The following is a 15,619-nucleotide window of genomic DNA, read 5'->3' as shown; positions in this document are numbered from 1 at the left end:
AAGTAGAAGCAGCAGTTTTGCCAAGTCCAGGCCAATTTATGTTGCTGCAGGAAGTTCACGGAAAATAAGGTGTTTGTAAGAGCATATTTTCCCTGTGGCAACACACTTCCTGGGATGTGGCTGACTTGGTGGCTGAAGATAGAATTAGCATGTTTAATTTTTACTGTCTATGACTTCATAGACAATTTTCTGTTGATATAGTGATAGAATATGGATTATTATCCTAGATTATACAGGTTGAATGAGTCTCTCTTATCCAAAATGCTTGGGACAAAAAGTGGATTTTTTTTAAAATTTCAAGTAGTTTTTTTTGGATTTGGGGATATTTGCATTATACTTACCAGGTGAGCATCCCATATCTGAAAATCTGAAGTCCAATGATCATTTCCTTTGGTGGGTATGTGAGTGCTCAAAAAGGTTGCAGGTTTTGGAGCATTTTAGATTTTGTATTTTTGGCTTTGGGATGCTCAACCTATATGAGGGAGAGCCACATGAAAATTTTATTTTTCCGCGACAGAGTTTCGCTCTTGTTACCCAGGCTGGAGTGCAATGGTGTGATCTCGGCTCACCACAACCTCTGCCTCCTGGGTTCAGGCATTTCTCCTACCTCAGCCTCCTGAGTAGCTGCGATTACAGGCACACGCCACCATGCCCAGCTAATTTTTTGTATTTTTAGTAGAGACGGGGTTTCACCGTGTTGACCAGGATGGTCTCAATCTCTTGACCTCGTGATCCACCCGCCTCGGCCTCCCAAAGTGCTGGGATTACAGGCGTGAGCCACTGCACCTGGCCCGAAATTTGTTTTTTATAGGTGAAAATTGGTAGAACTACCAGCAATTTCATATGGTTCAATTTTATTGGTTTTGTAAGTAAAGTTGTTGCTGGAACTGAGTAGACTCGGGCAGGCCTCTGGCTTTCTAGTTAGGTTGATTGGGGAAGGTTCTGAACAGTGGTGCTTAGTGGGAGCCTGAAAGTACTCTATGTGCAGTTGTCCTGGAGCATGACCATGTTCCTGGAGACTGAGCCCCAGGCCCAAAGGATATGCTGTGCTCTCCCTGCCCACGGACCAGGCATTCAGAGTCTTCTTATTTTATTCTCTTACCTGTAAAGAAGAAAAATTTGCTCTAGACTATTTTAAAAGAGGAAAGAGGTCTTGTGAAGAAAGGATGAAAATCAGTGCACCCCAAGGTTGCATATTCCTGATGCTTTCCAGTAGCTTGAAGCAGTCATAGCTAGAAGTACAATTTCAGTAGGTCCCAGTTATGCTAAGGAGGTGGAGACTGAATTCTCACTTTTGCTCCAGACCAAGGAGTTTTTGAATGAGCATGTGAATGCCTGGGCAGTGGAATGAACATGCCTGATGTTGGTGTGGTGGAGGCAGAGCTATTCTGTCTTTACGTCCTTTTTGACCATGTCCTGCGATGGAGGCTGCTCTTATGGAGCCCATCCTTGGTTCAGGGATGGGGTGTTCCCAGATTGTTCTCCTAACCACCAGAGATCAGGAAAAGCTTTGAGGTAGTTTCTGCTGAAACTGGATGAGCACAGACATCCCAGAGAGTACATCTGCTCTTCTCTCTACCCAGCTCTGGGTACCGCTGTGCCAAGTCATCCATTATCACACCCAGACTCTACAGTTCCAGTGTTTGGGACCTTGAGGCCCCTGGTCCTATCGTAGTTTGGGCCTCTTTGTCACTCTGTCACTGCTCAATGTGTAAGGCCCACTACTGTCAGTCCTGTTCCATGAGCACTGCTTTGTGCCTCCCTGATATCCCATCCTGGACCTTTCAGGAGGGTTCAGGGGCTCTCCTGAACCTCCTACGTGAAAGGTTCAAACACCCTTCAGGTATTCACTGAATGTTCCTTTGTCCTATCGGCTCTCCCCTGAGGAGCACTCTTCTATTTCTTCCCTGTAATGGGTAATTCTTACTTTCCAGGGACTGTAGATTTTAAAGGTAGAGCTCAGAATTTGGCTCCCCAGGTCTGCATCAGAGCTATTATTTTTCTTCCCTCCTATAACACCTTTCCTTAGCTGAGGCTTTTATCATCCGGTGATACAATATACACCCTTGCTTTGCCACTGTCATATAGTGGCTGGCCATTCATTTCTCCATGTTACCAGTGTCTTCCTCTCTACACTGAGTCTTTCCTTCATCTGTGCTGACCTCAGTGGCCATGTGGACCATGGGTCCTGCCCTATGTCATGGTTCCTTGGCCCCAGTACTGGGTGGCCTCTACCTCATCAGGTGTTGAAAGCCCAACTTAAATCTTGTCTTCCTAGCACTCTTGGTTGCTCATTCTCCTGGTACTTCCATTGGATTCCATTCTTCCTCTTTATGCCTGTAGGTTTTCCTGGTAGGTCTGCCCTCTTGTGACCACAGCCAGCAGTTGATTCCATGGGCCTCCCCATCCTTTTTCCACATCTGCTTGGAAAAGTCTGAGTCCAGAGTATAGGCTAAAATCACGTTCTCTGTCCCTATACTGAGGCTTCTGAGAAAATAATAAGGACTTCATTTACTTGGTCCAACAGTACATATCAAGGATCCTACTGTGTGTGGAGCACATAAGAAAAACCAACAAGAACGCCAGCCCTTTCGTGCATATGCATTTGACGGTCACCTTCCTTGACAATCTTCCTCAGTTCCCCAATGCAGGAAATACAAACTGTATTCCTTCTGTAGCTGTTTTTCTTTCTCTCAACATCAACTATCTCAGGCAAAAATGGAGGCAGAGTAATTAAAGAGACTGTGAGAAGAAAGGGGGTGACAGATGTCCATAAATAGTTTAACTGTAAATGTGATTGTTAAGCTCATAAATTTGTGGTGTGTGGGAAGATCAGTATCAGCCACTACCTTGTCATCTCATCTGACACCTGTGTCTAGATGGAAATCATCTCAGAACAGATTGTACTTTATAATTAAAAAGCAGAAAACATTCTGTGTAGATTCGCTGGGCCAAAATACCCATCTGGCACAACTGGAGTTTCTGCTACAGTTGATTCCAATACACTTATAAATGATCATTTTAAATTTCTTTTTAAAGGAAGCATAAACAGCAGATTCTTCCATGCAGGATATGACTTATGGGTCTTGTAGGGTAACTTGAATAATTGTCATCCCGCCCTTGTGGTTTAACTGAGTTACACATTCTGTTCTTTTCCAATTTCCCTTCCTGACCTGGATAGAAATGGAGGAAATTAAACCATTCTTGCCTCAGCCGCTTTACTCTGGCTGGGTATAGTCAGTCAGGAAATATGAAGTCCTGTTTTATTCATGTTTGTTCTCATTATTTAAGCTCTGAACCTTGATTTCTTTATATTTTTTAATAAGAAGAGGGAAAACCATCTGGACAAGGGAGTGTCCACACCTAGACTGAAGCCTCCTTCAATTTTTCTATACTATAATGCGAGTGAATCTCAGTCAGAGCTTTAAGAAATACCTACCGTATCAAGAACAGAAAATCAAACACCGCATGTTCTCACTCATAGGTAGGTGTTGAACAATGAGAACACATGGACACAGGGAGGGGAGCATCACACACTGGGGTCTGTCGGGGGTGAACTAGGGGAGGGACAGCAGGGGGTGGGGAGTTGGGGAGGGATAACATGGGGAGAAATGCCGGATATAGGTGATGAGGAGGAAGGCAGCAAACCACACTGCCATGTATGTACCTATGTAACAATCTTGCATGTTCTTCACATGTACCCCAAAACCTAAAGTGCAAATATATATATATAAAGAAATACTTACCATATCATGTTGGCCCATGAGTTCTTGTGATGCCAGGTGAAGCTGTGCACAGTAGACTTCTACCTTATTGACAGATTATGTTACCAATAAAATGAAATTTATAATATAAAATGGATATTAAGATCATAAGGATGGTGTTAATAACTAGCAACTATCGTGTCTTTACCATGTGTCAGGCAGTCCGTTAGATGAGTTGTAATTTGATCATTTATTCTTCACAAAAACCCTCAGAGGAAGGTGTAGCATTCTTACTTTTTACATGAAAAAAAATGAAGTGCAAATAATTTGCCCAAGTTCACACACGTAGTCCGTGGCCGCGCTAGGATTAAAATCCAGATCTGTCTCATACCCCGTGACCATAACCTCTTTGCATACTGCCCCACCTTGAGTGAGTTCATGGTCAAGCTGAAAAAACTGTTCTTGGCAAAGAGATGGGTAAGATTTGGGGTTTTCAAAGTTCTGGAATGTTGCTGCCTTTTGTTGGCATTTCATGGGCAGCAAACCTGGCCCTTTTCATTTCTGTTGTAGATCCTCGAAGGTCAGTTCGCTTTGGGGTAGCTGGAGTTGTGTTCACAGAGTCAGCCTCACCTTGAGAGGATTCCTCTATTAGTCTGTTTTCACACTGCTGATAAAGGCATACCCAAGACTGGGCAATTTACAAAAAAAGGTTTACTTGGACTCAGAGTTTCACATGGCTGGGGAAGCCTCACAATCATGGCTTAAGGCAGGGAAGGGCAAGTCCCATCTAACACGGATGGCAGCAGGCAAAGAGATAATGAGGAGGACGCAAAAGCAGAACCCCCTGATCTAACCGTCAGATCTCGTGAGACTTATTCACTACCACGAGAACAGGATGTGGGAAACGCTCCCATGATTCAGTTGTCTCCCACAACACGTGGGGATTATGGGAGTACAATTCAAGATGAGATTTGGGTGGGGACACAGAGCCAAACTGTATCAGCTCTCGAGGTGTGGCCCATCCTGGGGGCCCCTATGAGGTCTACAGGAATGACTGCAGGCCCAATGCTGACTCTGTTCTGCACTCCTGGTGTAGAGGAGACTAAGCATAAAGGCTCCATTGTTTCTAAGAGAGTCTCAGAGACCACAGTCATAAAGCGTAATACTAGAATCAGTCATCTTTAGTAAAGCTTTGGTGAAGGCTGAGGGCTCTCTGAACCCATCTTGACTTTTCCTTTTGTCCTTTTCCTGTTACAGGACAGCAAGGCCTATGTGACCATTCTCTAAAATATTTAAGCTCGAGAATCACAGAGCGGAAGCTGCAAGGCTCCTGGCTGCCTGCTGGCCGAGGGAATCTGGAGAAACCGTTCCTGGGGTCGCGTGGCCCTGTCGTGCCCTTGTTCTGCCCTCGGAACAGCCTTCATTCCGCACACCCTGAGAACAGCCCGCTGAAGCCCAGGGTCGTGACTGTGGTGAAGCTGGGTGGGCAGCGCCCCCGAAAGATCACCCTGCTCCTCAACAGGCGGTCGGTGCAGACGTTCGAGCAGCTCTTAGCGGACGTCTCAGAAGCCCTGGGTTCTCCCAGATGGAAGAATGACCGTGTGAGAAAACTATTCAACCTCAAGGGCAGGGAAATCAGGAGCGTCTCTGATTTCTTCAGGGATGGGGATGCTTTCATAGCAATGGGCAAAGAACCACTGACACTGAAGAGCATTCAGGTGGCTGTAGAAGAACTGTACCCCAACAAAGCCCGGGCCCTGACACTGGCCCAGCACAGCCGCGCCCCTTCTCCAAGGCTGAGGAGCAGGCTGTATAGCAAGGCTCTGAAAGGAGATCACCGCTGTGGGGAGATGGAGACCCCCAAGAGCTGCAGTGAGGTTGCAGGATACAAGGCAGCCATGAGGCACCAGGGGAAGATCCCTGAGGAACTCTCACTAGATGACAGGGCGAGGACCCAGAAGAAGTTGGGAAGGGGTAAATGGGAGCCAGAACCCGGTAGCAAGCTGCCCAGGGAAGCCACTCTAGAAGAGAAGCACGCAAGGGGAGACAAGCACCTTGGGGTGGAGATTGAGAAGACCTCGGGTGAAATTATCAGATGCGAGAAGTGTAAGAGAGAGAGGGAGCTCCAGCAGAGCCTGCAGAGGGAGAGGCTTTCTCTGGGGACCAGTGAGCTGGATATGGAGAAGGGCCCAGTGTATGACATGGAGAAGCTGGTGAGGACCAGAAGCTGCAGGAGGTCTCCCGAGGCAAATCCTGCAGGCGGGGAGGAAGGGTGGAAGGGTGACAGCCACAGGAGCAGCCCCAGGAATCCCACTCAGGAGCCAAGGAGACCCAGCAAAAGCACAGACAGGAAAGAGGACAGAGGCCCAGAGGATCAAGAAAGTCATGCTCAGGGAGCAGCTAAGGCCAAGAAGGACCTTGCCGAAGTTCCTCCTGTCACAGAAGAGGGGCTGAGGGAGGTGAAGAAAGACACCAGGCTCATGAGCAGGAGCAAGCATGGTGGCTGGCTCCTGAGAGAGCACCCGGCAGGCTTTGAGAAGCTCCCCAGGACCCGAGGAGAAGAGAAGGAGGCAGAGAAGGAGAAAAAGCCGTGCGTGTCTGGAGGCAGAAAGACGACCCTCAGAGATGACCAACCTGCAAAGCTAGAAAAGGAGCCCAAGACTAGGCCGGAAGAGAACAAGCCAGAGCGGCCCAGCGGTCGGAAGCCACGGCCCGTGGGCGTCATTGCCGCCAACGTGGAGAAGCATTATGAGACGGGCCGGGTCATTGGGGACGGGAACTTTGCTGTCGTGAAGGAGTGCAGGCACCGCGAGACCAGGCAGGCTTATGCGATGAAGATCATCGACAAGTCCAGACTGAAGGGCAAGGAGGACATGGTGGACAGCGAGATCTTGATCATCCAGAGCCTCTCTCACCCCAACATCGTGAAGCTGCATGAAGTCTACGAAACAGACACGGAAATCTACCTGATCCTGGAGTATGTGCAGGGAGGAGACCTTTTTGACGCCATCATAGAAAGTGTGAAGTTCCCGGAGCCCGACGCTGCCCTCATGATCATGGACTTATGCAAGGCCCTTGTCCACATGCACGACAAGAGCATCGTCCACCGGGACCTCAAGCCGGAAAACCTTTTGGTAAGCCCCGACTTCTGATGATATGGGAGAGGGTGTTTTTAGAATATGGGATAAAATGGATGTTAATTGCTTTATATTCTGTCACCTTTACACACTGGAACTTTTTACTTTTATGTTATTATAACATACTTGTTCCAGTATTAAAAGCTATGTTTATAGGTCATAAGTTGCTGAGATAAATTAGTTTTGACTAACTTATGGAAAAAGAAACCTTCCAATTTAAGTAAAATGGATAATGTATCCTCATCTCTGGGAGAAAAATACTTTTGTCTTGATGATGACCAGGTGGACTTAATTTCTTGGGCACGTAAGTACTGGGAATGTCTACTGGTGGCAGCTTCCCCTCGAGGTTTTGTGTGCATCATCCACCCTTAGCAAAGTAGAGATGCCACTTTGGTCTTCTTGAAGATAACACTTTGCCCAGGAGCTCAGAAGGTGCAGCACTGCAGGGGTCTGTGTAGGAAGTGCCTGTGAGTCTGGCTCGTGAGTCAGATAACCTGGGTTTGAATCCCGGCTTTCTTAGTCGCTTGCTCTAGGATAAGTCCTTTATCTTGCTGGACCTTAGTTTCATCATTTGTAAAAGAGGAATGGTAATAGTGACTATTTTGGAAGGTTGCGTGCAGTTTGAGCATGGGAAAAAGAAAAGCAGCCCCTGACAGCTGGGAGCTGGCCTGACACTCTTATCTCAGCCACGTCATCCTCCTGTGGAGCATAAACACTTTCACAGGTCACGGCTTCACATAAGGCCACTCTGGGACCATAATGGATCAAGACAAAAGCAAAACGCCTTTATACTGATGTCTAAATGCAGATAAAAATAAGAATATTGTCCAAACCGCAAATATGGTCACATATCCCCTTTGTGGCTGCTGTGAGTGACTGACTGCGTTGCTTCATCCTTCCTACCTTCACGTGAGAATTATTAAGATATCCAATTATAGAGTTACCCCCACGTGCTGACACTATCCAGCCCAGAGCAAAATCCTGCTTTCATGACTGAATGCTTCCCCAAGTCATCTCTCACAGCCCACGTGTTATCACGAGTCCTTTGACACGCTCTGACTTTGAGTCTCCCATCTCAACAGTGTGCGTTCTCCCTTATTGGAGTGTTTGACTCAAGTGTGTGCCAGGAGGTCTCTGGCACCGCCACCCTCTGCTACCTTCACCCACTTTCTTCTTTATAGCCCAGTTACCACTTGATAGAGTCTAAATTTACTTTTCTGTCTTCCTCCTCTTACTGGAAAGAAAGTTCCATGACAGCACGACTTTGTTTCATTCAGACTGTACTCCCAGACCTGGAACAGTCTGCCACGTGGTCCACATTTACTACATATTGGTTGTATGAATGCCTGAAGGCCATACCGTGCTGCCTGGGAAGCAGCAAGAACTCCATCGGTGGCAGCAACGACCACTATTATTACAATAAAAACAACCCTGATATCAAGGTGAATAACGTGAGTAGGCATTTAGTCACGTTGCTGCAGATAAAGCAATAGTGAACGGACACAGTGATTTCGATGAGCCATACTTTGCAGGGCGCTGGGAAGGTGGGGGAAGGGATTTAGCCCTTTCCTTTTCTTTCCATGGCTGTAGACCCAGCTTGGAAACACTGTCCCAGTGCATTCACCTGTCTGTAAACTGCTCTCACAAGCAGGTGAAACACTGAGTGAGTCAAGCTAATTATCTGGTGTAATGAGGTCTCCCTTGACCACTAACTCGAGGAACCTTGTTTTTGTCCTATTTCATAGAATTACAGAAGCAATTTGACCGGTTGGCTAAGTGGTCTGAATTACCCTCAAATAACTCTCTTTGAACAATTTCATTTTTGCATTAGCTGGATGTCCTTGTCCTTTTCATTACTTGCTTTTTGATTGTTCCTGTCTTTTCGTTCTGAGCCCGGATGTCGTCCATGGGGAATGGAACAGTCTTTATTACGGACACTTTGGAATTGCAGCAGAACCGTGTTCTTCAATAACTCTGCTTCTTTCACTGAATTTTCTAAGCAGGAGACATCCCTTTAGAGGCCTGGGGAGGTCCCATGAGCTGAACATTTCAGACATGTGCCTACTATAGCATTGTAACAGTCACACAAGTTCTCAGCTATGTGGCATCAGATCATTTTCTTTTGGAGACAATTAGCTTAGTTTGCATTTCCTAACAAGATCCTGGAACCAGTCGGTTGAGTCAGCCCAACTCTTGGGTAATAGACGCTCTCACTTGTGTGAAGGGATTTACCAGCTATTTTTGAGATGGAGAAAGTCAGCACTGTTTACAGTCGCATGGAGGATGGTTTGAGGCAAAGTAGGAAAACAGCAAGGAATGTGTTTAATGTGGACAAGCTAATATGTTTAGTGCTCTGGGGCAATGGAATTGTGTGTGTGTGTGTGTGTGACAGAGAGAGAGAAGGCGAAACTATAGAGTGGCTGTAATTTTTTCAGTCAAATGCATGAGTTTTTGTTTACTGGAATTGATCCCAATTGATATGTAGACCCTTTCTTTTTTCTGATTTTGAAGAAAGATCATATATATATATTTTTCAAATAAAAACTTTTTTTTTGTGGTGGTATGGCTTCTTCAGAAACTGTAGAAGGCTACATATTTGAGCCGTCTTTTTTGAAATAGGTTAATCTGCTTGTTCTCCTGTGGATAATTTGTCAGCTTGCATTTATCACAATGGACAGCCTGTCACATTTATAAAACATGTTTATCCTTTTTCTGGGTGAGGAAAGTTCAGCGTATTGTTATGTCAGAAGTCTAAATGCTGTCTGATGTCAGCGCTTTCTGGTTTTTCAGACAGAGATAATGCTGGTTTGAGAGTTGACTCATTGCCTGGCTTTAGCAAGGTGTTGATGTAATTACACTGCAAATCTGTTTGGCCTTCTAAGATTTAGAATGTTAATAAATATCACATTGGTGACTCCTGTCCATAAGTTAGTGTTCTTCAGTTGCCTTTAGTTTAGGGTTTTGCACTAGTGTTGAGCTTTATATTGTCAGACTAATTGTTTCTTCCTTTAATGGATGGTCGCTGAGTCTATTCAGACCTGTTTTTGCTAAGCTTTGGGAAGTGATTATGTCAGAGCTAACTTTTGATCACACGGCTGATTTTAAGTGTTGCTGCTTTTAGAGACTATCTGTATGTGCTAAAAGCTACTAATGAATATAGATAGTTAGCTTATCATATTTTAATCAACAGAAATATTTGTATCTGATAATTGGGCCCTGGAGTAAAATTTTAGGCCTGTGTTACTGAGTTTATCTATTTCTGTTGATCACATTTCCCGATAACATGATGGTGCTCTTCTCCCCTTAGGGTTATTTAGACTCCTGAGATCTTGCAAAAGAAGTTTTAATTATAAGAATTTCTAGCTTGCAGAAATACCAGTGTTAACTGCTTCTTCTGCCAGTGTGTGCTTTTTGGAGGGGTTGGAATATGCTGGGTGGTGTTGGCTGGGCCCTGGGGAAGGAAGTAAACAGGAGCTGGAGGAGTGATGATGATGGTTAGACCAGCTCATATAGGGTGGAAGGGCACATGCCAGGTTATTTATTATAGCTGATGGCTGAGAGATTATATCCATCAAAGAAAGCTGGATGAGTGGGGTGGGGGAAGAGACTGAGGAGGTGTCAGACATGAGCACTGAGCATGGTCATTTGAGAACATTTCTTCCAGAATATGGGAAAGAGAAGGATGTATTCTTGCACTGGAAAGAGTGGAAAGGAATGAGCAGGGTAGGGAGGCTGCTGCACCTCCACTGGCATGTAGGGTGCTCATGTCTCCAATTCCCCTACTGCCCCCAGCCTAGCTGCTATGACTCTGGAGTGTTGGGAGCAGAGGCCCCCCGAAATCCAGGAGAGATGATGGTGGGGATGGTGGGGGGGACAGGTCTCAGCTTGGTCAAGGACAAAGGTTGTACCCTCTTTCTGGCCTCCTCCTGGTTCTAGGAGGGAACAGGCTTGTCTATATATTTACTGGCAAATATGACTAGGCAGGGCAGTTACTGGTGTCCCCAAGGGTGGCAGGGAAAATCTAGAAGGACAAAAAGTAGCCCACCGCACTTCCTGCTCATTCTCTCTCTACAGTAAACCTGTTCAATCGTTTTGTTGGTCTGAATTCTGTAAGTTCTTTTTCCTTTCTACTTGATATACAAGAAGGACTCACATACCATATGGCTATGGTAGTCACTGGTTCTGCAATGCATAATTCTCCTCCATCAGCACGATTCCGTGCTCCCAGCTTCAATTTCAATCTCCTTTCCCTTAGCTTCCAAGACAGAGGTATTCATATCTTCTCATTAGTAGTCCAAGTATTTGTGGATGCATTTATACCCCAATCATATTAATTTAAAAAATCGGTAACAGCTATGAAGTATACTTAAGCTCTACTTAATAAAATAATGTGAATTTCAGCAATAACATGAAATTACCAAAGAGAAAGTGCAGTGATACAAGCCTTTAGGTCATTGGCCAATTTTGATCAAGTCAGAGAGAATGCTGTTATGTAAGAGATTGAACTCCTGTAGAGAACTACAGGCAGGGTGTATTCTTGTCAGAAATCATTGCAGTTATGACTGTAGGTTTACAAGTAAGAAAGGCTCTCAGTATCCATTTCAGCGATTTCCAGGACAATAATTCTATCTGTACACTCGGTGAACTTACATATTGTCCAGGGTTTGGCCACATAGGCAAAGGTTACAGGAAGTTTCTCAGTCTTCGAAATTCTAGACACTGGGGCCTCTTGAGGATCGAGGTTTTCTTTCCTCTCTAAGTTCCTTTTGAAACATCCACCTAAAAGGAAGGTGTCTAATGAATTACTGTCTGCAGTAAGTTATCCACAACAAAGACAATTTTAAAGCGTGGCTCCTATTTATCAACTTGGTGGATATCTTCTAAAACTGTGACCTCATTTCATCACGGAGGCCTGAAGGTCAGGTCATTTGGGAAAGGAATATGACCGTACCTTCCTTTCACCCTCTCACCCCCTGCGTTCATGTGTGTTACCACTTCTCTAAAAGAGTATATTCTTGTGGGCCATTTGAGGATCTAAGATTAAGTTTCTTAAACTCTTCAAGGGCATTTTGAAACTGCTCTTAAGCTGAGGAAACAGCTCAGTAAAGCTCTTCAGGTTTCTGAGATCTAAGGTCTAATTATCTAACTGCAGCAGACACCCTCAGGTTGTGGTTCATCCTCTTGCAGAAGTCCCATGGGTTAGGGGTTATGTGAGGGGGGGAGAAGAGGAATGAGGAGTCCGCTGCCATGATCCCATGATGGTGGTGGCTTGGTCTTGAGGACTACAGTAGAGATGGGGAGAAGTGGTCACCCTGAGGATAAAGACAAAAGTTGTGAGTGGATTGAATGTGGTGGATAAGGAAAGAGGGGACTCAAGGGTGACATGTTTCTGACCTAGAGCTGGATCAGTTGTGGCCCCTTTTTCTAATGGAAAAGGGTAGTTTCTTTGCAGTTACGAGGCTGAGAGTCTGACTGAGTTCAGGATGGAATAGAAGGTGGAATACTGTAGAGAGTGTGTATAGACACCTCTTTCAAGGGGGTGGTGTGTGTGTGTGCGTGTGTGTATGTGAAGGAGATCATAGAAATGGGACAGTAGCTGAAGAGGGATGTAGAGAAAATGAGAGTTGTGTTTTCTTAAACTTGGGAGATAAGACAGAATCTTTATGTGATGATGGAGCCAGTCTCTGGCTTGGGGAACTGAGAGAGAAGCAGGGTTGGGGTGAAATAGTTTCTAGCATCTACAATTTGAGATGATCATCCGATTGGATGAGATAAAGTGTGCTGTGAAATATGAGGCTATTAATTTCAGGAAAACACCTATAGTCCAAAGTCCATTCCTTCATCAGCTGGGCTGGCCACCTCTGACCAGACACCTGGTTAAAAGGACAGTGCATCCCAGTGACTTCTATGTTCAGAGCTGCCACTAGCTTCCCTGCACATTCACATTCAGAACAAAAGCCAAGGTCATTTCTGTGGCCTGGAACGTCTTATATCATGTGGCCTCTGTCTTCCTCTCAAAGCTCCTCTCCAGTCACTCCGCTCCTGTCTGGCTCTGCTTCTGCCCCTGCTTGCTACATCGAACCATGCATGCCCCGGGCCTCCACATCTGCTGTTTCTTTTACCTGAAAACTTGCTCCTCACATCTTAATATGGCTCATGCCTGCCTTCTTTCAGATGTTACTTCCTCAGTGAGTCCTTCCTTAACCACCCTATTAAAAAAAAAACAAAAACAAAGTCTGTGCCAGCATTGCCCAGTAGAATTTTCTGTGATATGTATGTTCACTGCGGCACTGCTTATAATAGCAAAGACCTGGAACCAACCCGAATGCCCATCAGTGATAGACCGGATAAAGAAAATGTGGCACATATACATCATGGAATACTATGCAGCCATAAAAAGGATGAGTTCATGTCCTTTGCAGGGATGTGGATGAACCTGGAAACCATCGTTCTCAGCAAACTGGCACAAGAACAGAGAAGCAAACACTGCATGTTCTCACTCATAGGTGGGTGTTGAACAGTGAGAACACATGGACACAGGGAGGGGAGCATCACACCCTGGGGCCTGTTGGGGTTTAGGGGGTTAGGGGAAGGATAGTGGGGTGGGGAGACTGGGGAGGGATAACATTGGGAGAAATACCTAATGTAGGTGACGGGGGGATGGAAGCAGCAAACCACCATGGTATGTGTATACCTATATAACAATCTTGCAAGATCTGCACATGTACCCCAGAACTTAAAGTATAATAATAATAATAAAGAATTTTCTGTGATAGTGGAGATATCCTGTATCTGCCCAGACCAATAGGGTAGCCACTAGCCACATGGGCAGTTCCTCCTGTCTGAGGAACTGAATTTTAAGTTTCATGTAAAAATCAATAGCCATGTGTACTTAGTGGATACTGTACTAGACAACGCAGCCTTTATCCCACTTTTATTTTTTCATAACACTTATCAGTGCCTGACATTACATATTTATTTGAATATTGTTTATTTTATTTATTATTATTATTATTATTATTTTGGGGAGGGAGGAAGGCAGGAAGGGAGAGAAGAAGGGCGGTAGGGAGGAAGGAAGGGATGAAGGAAGGAAGGAAGGGAGGAAGCAGGGAGGGAGGGAGGGAGGGAAGGGAAGGAAGGGAATCAAGCAATGAGAGAGACATTGCCGACCTGGATCTAGAGGTTTACAAGTTGATTTCTTTTTTTTTGAGAGAAAGAAAGAAAGAAAAACAAAATAAGTAAAGGAGAGGAAGAAAGAGGAAGAGAAAGAGGGAGAGTAAATGGAAATATTGCTTTATTTTGAAAACAATTGGGTATTAATAATGGCCCATCAATGTTTCATTTAAACTTATGGGTAGGTGTGGTGTGGTATTGACTAAAATGTATATTTTGTGTATTTGAAGTGGAGAGCTCTATAAATGTTTATTAAGTTTACTTGTTCTGGATCTGAGTTCGAGCCCTTGATATCCTTATTAATTTTCTGTCTCATTGAATCTAAGTCTCGTATCTGGGTGTTAGGATCGTTAGCTCTTGTTGTTGCATTGATCCTTTTACCACTATATCTTTGTTGCTTTAAAATCTATTTTATCCGATACGAGAATTGCAACTCCTGCTTTTTATTTATTTATTATTTATTTTTGCTCTCCATTTGGTTGGTAAATCTTTCTCCATCCCTTTGTTTTGAGTCTTTGTGTATCCTTGCATGTGAAACAGGTCTGGATGTAACATGCCATTGGGTTTTGGCTGTGTCTTTTGATTGGGGGATTTAGTCAGTTTAAATTTAGGGTTACTGCCATTTGATGTTGACTGGCTGTTTTATCCATTCGTTGGTGTAAATTCTTCTTTATGTTGGTGCTCTTTACTTTTTGGTGTATTTTTAGAAAGGCTAATACTGGTTGTTTCTTTCTGTGTGTAATGCTTCTTTCAGAAGCTCTTGTAAAGCAGGCCTGGTGGTAATAAAATCTCTGAGTTCTTGCTTGTTCATAAAAGATTTTATTTTTCCTTCAGTTGTGAAGTTTAGTTTGGCTGGATATGAAATTCTGGGCTGAAGGTTCTGTTCTTTGAGGATGTTGAATATTGGCCCCCACTCTCTTCTGGCTTGTAGAGTTTCTGCCGAGAGATCTGCTGTAAGTCTGATAGGCTTGCCTTTGTGGGTAACCTGACCTTTCTCTCTGGCTGCCCTTAGTATTTTCTCTTTCGTTTCAACCCTGGTGAATCTAACGATTATGTGCCTTGGGGTTGCTCTTCTTGAGGAATATCTTTGTGGTGTTCTCTGTATTACCTGGGGTTGAATGCTGACCTGCTTTGCTAGTTTAGGAAAATTTTCCTGAATAATATCCTGAAGGGTATTTTCCAGCTTGGATTCATTCTCTCTGTGGCATTCAGGTACGCCTATCAAACATAAATTTGGTCTTTTCACATAGTCCCACATTTCTTGGAGACTTTGCTCATTCCTTTTTATCCTTTTTTCTCTAATCTTTTCTTCACGTTTTATTTCATTAAGTTGGACTTTGACCTCTGATATCCCTTCTTCTGCTTGTACAATTCGAGTGTTTAAACCTGTGCATACTTCTCGGAGTTCCTGTATTGTATTCTTCAGTTCCATTAATTCACTCATACTCCTCTCTAAGTTGTCTATTCTCAATAGGAGTTCATCAAACCTTTTTTCAAAGTTCCTAGTTTCTTTACGTTGGGCTACAACATGGTCTTTTAACTCACCGAAGTTTGTTATTATCCATTCCTTGAAGAGTGATTCTGTCATTGGGATGCGCTCGTTCT

The 15,619-nt window shown here is 44.5% G+C and overlaps 1 protein-coding gene across 4 annotated transcripts in view; it reads left to right on the top strand.

Annotated features, from left to right (window-relative positions):
* Positions 1-15,619, top strand: part of DCLK3 (doublecortin like kinase 3) — a 97,159-nt gene that overhangs the window by 65,958 nt on the left and 15,582 nt on the right. For 3 of the 4 annotated variants that reach the window (XM_078354577.1, XM_078354576.1, XM_035277866.3), the window contains one exon: positions 4,962-6,838. In XM_078354577.1, coding sequence (XP_078210703.1) covers positions 5,387-6,838 — 1,452 coding nt within the window. In that variant the 5' untranslated portion in view covers positions 4,962-5,386. Of the gene's footprint in view, positions 1-4,961; positions 6,839-15,619 lie in introns of those variants that run through there. The other variant, XM_078354575.1, reaches the window with a different exon arrangement.

The sequence above is a fragment of the Callithrix jacchus genome, chromosome 17, assembly GCF_049354715.1.
Source record: "Callithrix jacchus isolate 240 chromosome 17, calJac240_pri, whole genome shotgun sequence".
NCBI lineage: Eukaryota > Metazoa > Chordata > Mammalia > Primates > Cebidae > Callithrix > Callithrix jacchus.
This window is presented reverse-complemented; position numbering and strand designations above follow the sequence as displayed.